Source organism: Arachis duranensis, chromosome 8 (assembly GCF_000817695.3).
Source record: "Arachis duranensis cultivar V14167 chromosome 8, aradu.V14167.gnm2.J7QH, whole genome shotgun sequence".
Lineage (NCBI taxonomy): Eukaryota > Viridiplantae > Streptophyta > Magnoliopsida > Fabales > Fabaceae > Arachis > Arachis duranensis.
Genome location: NC_029779.3, coordinates 15174195 through 15180694, shown reverse-complemented (window position 1 = coordinate 15180694; position 6500 = coordinate 15174195). Strand labels below are relative to the sequence as shown.

The window sequence follows — 6500 nt, the reverse complement described above, 5'->3', positions numbered from 1 at the left end:
ATTTTTATATATTTATATATTCTTTTCTAACAAACGAGAGAGAAAATAGCCAACGAGTTATAGCTAAAATAACATAGTCTCTACATACTTATTTAGAGGTTGCGGATTCGAGTCTCTCTATCTTTGATGAAAAAAAAAAACGAGAGAAAAAATAAAGAGTTGAAAAGGAAAACAAAAAACAAAAAAATCCGCATATAAGTTGGTTCCTAAGTATTTTGGCCAATGCAATTATTTGTTGAACCTTGAATCTAAGAGCGAAAATAGGGGATAAAATGAACAGAGTCAATTTTAACATTTAAGCATAGAAACAAAGACGACCATATTGTCACAAAACTTTTAGAAGTTACTTTTTTTTATTTTTTTATTTTAATTTTTCTGTTTCTTAACTATTTTTAAATTTATTTACAACAATAATATTATAGTAGTTTATTTGTGAACAATTTAAGAGTGGCATGACAAGCTCTCAAATCAACTTCTTCTTATTGAGGAGAGTCGACCAGAAATTTTGCATTAACTGTAAAATTATCCCGAGAGAGAGTTTGACAACACAACATAGGGTGCTCGTCATGAATTTTTGCGTTAAGCAAAAGTTGAGGAAAAGACATCATACGAAGAACCCAAGGACGAGGTGGTGGCGGATGAAACGTGAGGAACAAAGAAGCTTCCTAAGACGGGTAGGAGAAGAGGTAAAGTGGGATGGGAATGAAAGCGCGGAAGAGATGTGGAGGGAGATGGCAGAAGTTATTAGAAGAACAGCAAAAGAAAGTTCTGGTGAATCTAAAGGAATAGGACCAAGAGACAAGGAGTTCTGGTGGTGGAATGCGAGTATACAAGAAAAGATAAAGATAAAAAGGGAATGCTTTAAAGAGTGGTCTTTATGCCGCAATGCAGATAACTGGAAAAATATAAGGCGGCTAAGAAAGAGACAAAAGTGACTGTAAGTGAAGCAAGAACAAGAGCATATAAGGGTCTCTACCAGTCTTTGGGCACGAAAGAAAGAGAAAAAGGTATATATAGAATCGCAAAGAGCCAGGAAAGAAGAACGAGAGATTTGGATCAGGTTAAGTGCATAAAGGATAAGGATGGAAAGGTGTTGGCTCAAGAGGAGAAGATTAATGAAAGGTGGAAGAGCTACTTCTATGAGTTATTTAATGAAGGACAGAAGACTCTTCCGAGCCTTGGTCGATTATGCTCAAGGGAAGAAGATCAAAACTTTGACTACTATCGAAGGATTCGAGAATTCGAGGTAAAAGAGGCTCTAAAGCAGATGAAAAATGACAGGGCAATAGGACCTGATAATATCCCGATTGAGGTTTGGAAAGGTCTTGGAGAAAAAGGCATCAACTGGTTATCCAATCTTTTTAATGAGATTTTAAGGTCAAAGAATATGCTTGATGAGTGGAGAAAGAGCACCTTGGTACCTATCTACAAGAATAAGAAGGATATATAAAGTTGTGGAAACTACAGAGGGATTAAGCTTATGAGTCATACTATGAAATTATGGAAAATGGTGATAGAACGGAAGTTGAGAAAAGAGACACAAGTAACAGAGAATCAATTTGGATTTATGCCAGGCAAATCTACTACTGAAGCGATATACCTATTAAGAAGGATGATGGAGAAGTATCGTAATAATAAAAGGGATCTACATATGGTGTTTATTGATTTGGAAAAAACGTATGATAGGGTACCAAGGGATATCTTATGGAAGGTTTTAGAAAAGAAGAGAGTAAGAATCGCATATATTCGGGCAATTAAAGACATGTATGATGGGGCCACTAGTGTGAAGACTCAAGGTGGTGTGACAGAGTAATTCTCTATTGGTATAGGATTGCACCAGGGATCATCCTTAAGTCCATACCTTTTCACATTAGTCTTGGAAGTACTCACAGAGCACATCCAAGAGCCTGTGCCATGGTGCATGCTTTTTGCCGATGATATCGTCATTATGGGAGAGTCAAGGGAAGACCTAAATAAGAAGTTGGAGTTATGGAGAGAAGCTTTAGAAGTGTATGGTCTGCGCATAAGCCGTAGCAAGAAGGAATATATGGAATGTAAATTCATTTTGAGAAGGGAAAACCCCAATATAGAGGTGAAGATTGAAGAAAATATCCTACGAAAACTTAAAAGTTTTAAGTATCTTGGGTACATCATATTGGATAATGGAGAAATTGAACAGGATGTAAATCATAGGATCCAAGCAGGTTGGTCAAAATGGCAGAGTGCATCGGTTTTATATATGACAAAAAATGCCTCTAAAACTTAAAGGTAAATTCTATCGCACTGCTATAAGACCGGCTATGCTGTATGGTACGGAGTGTTGGGCGGCTAAAAAGAAACACGAACATAAGCTGAGTATGGCAGAGATGAAGATGTTGAGATGGATGAGTAGTCATACGCGATTGGATAAAATAAGGAATGAAGATATAAGGGAGAGAGTTGGAGTAACACCCATTGTGGAAAAGATGGTTAAATCGCGTCTCAGGTGGTTTGGACAGAAGAAGACCGATAGAACATCCAGTCAGGAGGGTGGATGAGATGGAAGATGGACAAAGGGCGAAAAACAGAAGAAGACCTAAAAAGACCATCCATGAGGTGGTCAAACGAGATCTACATGTAAACGGTCTCTCTGTAGACATGATACATAACAGAGCACAATGGTGTCGTTTGATTCATGTAGCCGACCCCACTTAGTGGGACAAGGCTTTGTTGTTGTTGTATTTGTGAACAATTTATTATTTTTCTTAATTATTCATATCAAATTCACAATTTCATAAATAAAAATATAAAATTAATTTCTCAAGACAATTTATTATTTTTAAAACGAGTTTCCATAAAACTAGTTATTTTTTAGAAACCAGCTCTTATTTTTAAACCAATTTAAAATCGATTTATTACTTTACAAAAATGAATGATGAATAAACAAGGTAGAAATTCAGGTGCAGTCGACTTCACGTGAAGTTAATAAATGAGAGCCGTTAGATGAAAATTTAATCAAATCAGTCAAATTATTTAACGGTTTTCAGCTATCAATTTCATATGAAGTCGACTGCACGTGAGTTTCCACCGTAAACAAGTCACATGACACAGAACAATAGAACATGCTGTCATTTTAAATCACAAAAGCACACAAATCAAAATTTACACACTACATATCATATCCTCCTTCAACCACATCATTAATTAACTCACAAATAGTCAAGTCTTAAGGGGTTATAAGAGTTGAAAATCATATGATAAAAAACGGCTTAGTTAATATATAAAATGCCGTGAAGAACACATCAAACACACACATAATGAACATCAACACAAATATTAAGATAGCTTAGTATTATAATCTCTCCCTGGCCAAAATGTCTTTAGTTATGATGGATTCTGTTGTTGTTGCCATGTCTAGTTCCTGCTCTTGCTTCTTTCAACATCCCTTGGAGCTGCAAGCTGACACGAAAAGGGTAAACTCGAATAAGATATGCTGGGATTCGAAGCCGAGTCGAATAACATATGCTGGGATTCCCTTGAATCTTATGTTTATAGATAGTTTGAAAAATACTAACCAAGGCCAATTGCTTCTGAACTCTTCATGATCCTCAGCCTTCGGCATGTTTCGATAAACATCCTGCAAAGATAAAGGGTTGAAGTTACTTTGAAGATGAACAAATAATGTAAAATGTAAATTTGTATCTCAGATGAGTTTTCAATGCCTATAAGAAAACAAGTGCATGAAAGAATTAGAACTTACTCCCATGGAACATCACCCACAAGCATCCAATCATTATCTTTGTCTTCATAGGTAAGAACATATTCCGACCCATGAAGAAGATCCTTCAGCTTGGTTTCATTCAGCAACTCCTTTCCCAGAGTCCCATAAGATCCGCATTGACCTGAAATCATACCGAAACAAGCAGTAACTGGATCCAGGCAAACTGACCATAAATTACTTAAAGACTAAGTTTTCTTGCATCAAACGAATTCTTCCTTACTTATAGTAAAACCGCGGAACATCTTCTCTAGAGCAGAACATAGTTCCGGGTATGTAGAGTAATTCTTCAAGTCTACTTTCCTTAAATAGGGAGCACCCTCCAAGCTGACCTTGACAAACAGTGGACCGGACCCCGGTTGTCCATCTACTTCTTCTGTGTTTTTCGAATTAGTTGCCAGTGAATTCTTCCTAAATGACCTTAGGGGAGGCCACCCCACGACCTGAGCCCTGTCGCACGAGGAATATCAGAATTCAGAAATCATTTCCACAGTTATGCTCAAACTTAATGTGATCGGTTCGAGTATTCTACTTACTTGGTAGCTGGTGCACTGCTATTATTATTCGCAGAACCATTAAGACTGGGTCTGGTCTCATTGAAAGCATGAGGCTTCTCGACCCCAACCTTTGTAGTCGATACTTCTTTCATTTTGGCTTGTTGAACCCCAAGACTCTGAAGCAGAGAACCAGGTTTTAATCCTAAGTTAGAAGAAGGCCTCGGCGACAGAATTGTATTCACTTCTGAATTAGATAAAAAATTCCCCTGCATGATAGATCGGCGACTCAGTATCTCGCTTAGCAGTATCTCACTTCGAGCAGATAAAAAGCTATGATCAGAGCATGTTACAGTCTTACACATACTAAAAACAAGATTTCAACCAAGCAAGTTCTTTTAAGATTACTTTAAGTACCCAAAGATCATAGTTAAAAAGGATATTTCCTCAGACTAAATTGACATTTACCTTCTGGAACCCATTCATTACATCTAAGAATCCTCTTTTGTTACCCAAAACAGCAGCCTTTGCAGGGGAATGATGATGATCATCGGTCGAGGGGCACAGGGGGAAAAGTGGTTTCTCATCAAACTGAGTTGAGCTTCTTAAGCAATGATCAGAATCTCTCTCAGGAGACTGAGATCCCGGGAGACCAAGCCTGAGTTCAGTAGCTTTCAGATTCAGATTACTTTTATGCTCGTCCGGTAAGGGCGAAACCGAGCTGTCAGCAGAAGAACAACCAGACAATTCCATGTAGTTTCGCACTTTCAACTCGGAGCTCTCGATGCGAGCACATTCCATGGCAGTCGACGAAACCAACAAAGTGACATTGCTTTTGCCCTCCTCCTCCCCCACTATGCTAAATACTGGCAGTGACATCAAAATTCAAACCAAGAAGTTCCCAAATTTTGTGTTTTCCCTATCAAACAACAAAAACAGCATTTGAAATGGTTCATGAAACAAACAGAATAACAGATCATTTTGACTAAACAGAATCTTGCACCACACTCCACAGCCTTCAAACTTATCAATCAAACAGAGAAAACAATACATTGAAACACAGCTTTCCCACAATATTCATAAGCAACCTCAATGTCATAAATTCCAATAACACATTAAAAATTGAATCATACCTTTGCTCAAATTTTCTTTGCTTTGATCCAAAGAAGCTCCAAATGAACAACAATAGCCAAGTACAAATTCCTAAATTGCAATAAGGCAAAGTTAGGAACTTTATATACCCAATGAAAACAAATAAATATAAGACAAAATTAAAAAGAAAATGAGAATCGCCATTCATTGCTGCAAAGACTCACAGATAGAATGATAGATACACATATTAAGTAATAATTACTTTTCGGTGGAAAAAGTTACAAGACAAAGTTCTAAAAATAACCCAAGGGGAATAAAATTAAAAACATAGTACAAAACAAGCTGTAATAAATAATAATAATAATAAATTTAAAAAAATTCACATGAAAATTTATGAGTCAGAGTCTTTCACTCTTGGCTGAGTCATCTTCCATCAAAGCACATTTCAGTAGATAGACGAAAAACAAAAAGCAGATTCTTTTTTCAATTTCATTTTTTGAAAATAAAATAAAATAAAATCATCCAGAAAAGTGAAGATAACAAACACGGACTCAGTTTGGTTTTGGTCAGAAAATAAAAAGGGAAAGTGAAGAAGAAAAGTTGAAAAAAAAAAAAACAGAAACTAGTGAGCACTACTTTGTGTTAATAATGCACTGAAAGAAAAAGAAAAAAAAGAGTTTTTTGAGAGTTTTCTCATCCATTACTGGAACAAAAATAGGAATTAAGAAAAAGTGGAATAAAGATGCATGTCCCAGTTGAAAGCAAAAAAGGGGAAAAGCAAAGGGACACAGAGAATTGCAGAAGGGTTTCAATGAAAAGTCCATGAAGCAACATAAGAAATTAAAATGAAACAAAAAAAAAAAAACTTAGGAGTTTTACTTACACGTGTTGAAGAATAATGAGAAGATCAGAAAGAGTGAAGAAGAAGAAGAAGAAGAAGGGTGTTAGGGTAATATTGAAAGAGAGAGTGGAAGAAGAGAGAACTAAGGACCCTCCATTGGGGAATAAAGTTACAAGAGCTTATTTTTGGTGTCTCATGTCAATGAAGAAGCACCATGCATTTAATTAAATAAAAAAACATTCAGAGCTTGTTTGAAACCATTTATCATAAGAAAAATAATTCTGTTTTTTTTAAAAAAAATATTTTTGTTTGAAAT

The 6500-nt window shown here is 36.1% G+C and overlaps 1 protein-coding gene across 1 annotated transcript; it reads right to left on the bottom strand.

Annotated features, from left to right (window-relative positions):
* Positions 1-3132: 3132 nt before the first annotated feature.
* Positions 3133-6392, bottom strand: LOC107461047 (auxin-responsive protein IAA9). Its single transcript, XM_052252842.1, has 8 exons — positions 6227-6392; positions 5385-5454; positions 4720-5170; positions 4294-4520; positions 3981-4207; positions 3740-3881; positions 3555-3616; positions 3133-3438 (listed from the first exon to the last, which is right to left on the bottom strand). The coding sequence occupies exons 3-8, from the start codon at positions 5128-5130 to the stop codon at positions 3416-3418; spliced, it is 1092 nt and encodes a 363-aa protein (XP_052108802.1). The 5' UTR covers positions 5131-5170; positions 5385-5454; positions 6227-6392; the 3' UTR covers positions 3133-3415.
* Between the last annotated feature and the right edge of the window lie 108 nt (positions 6393-6500).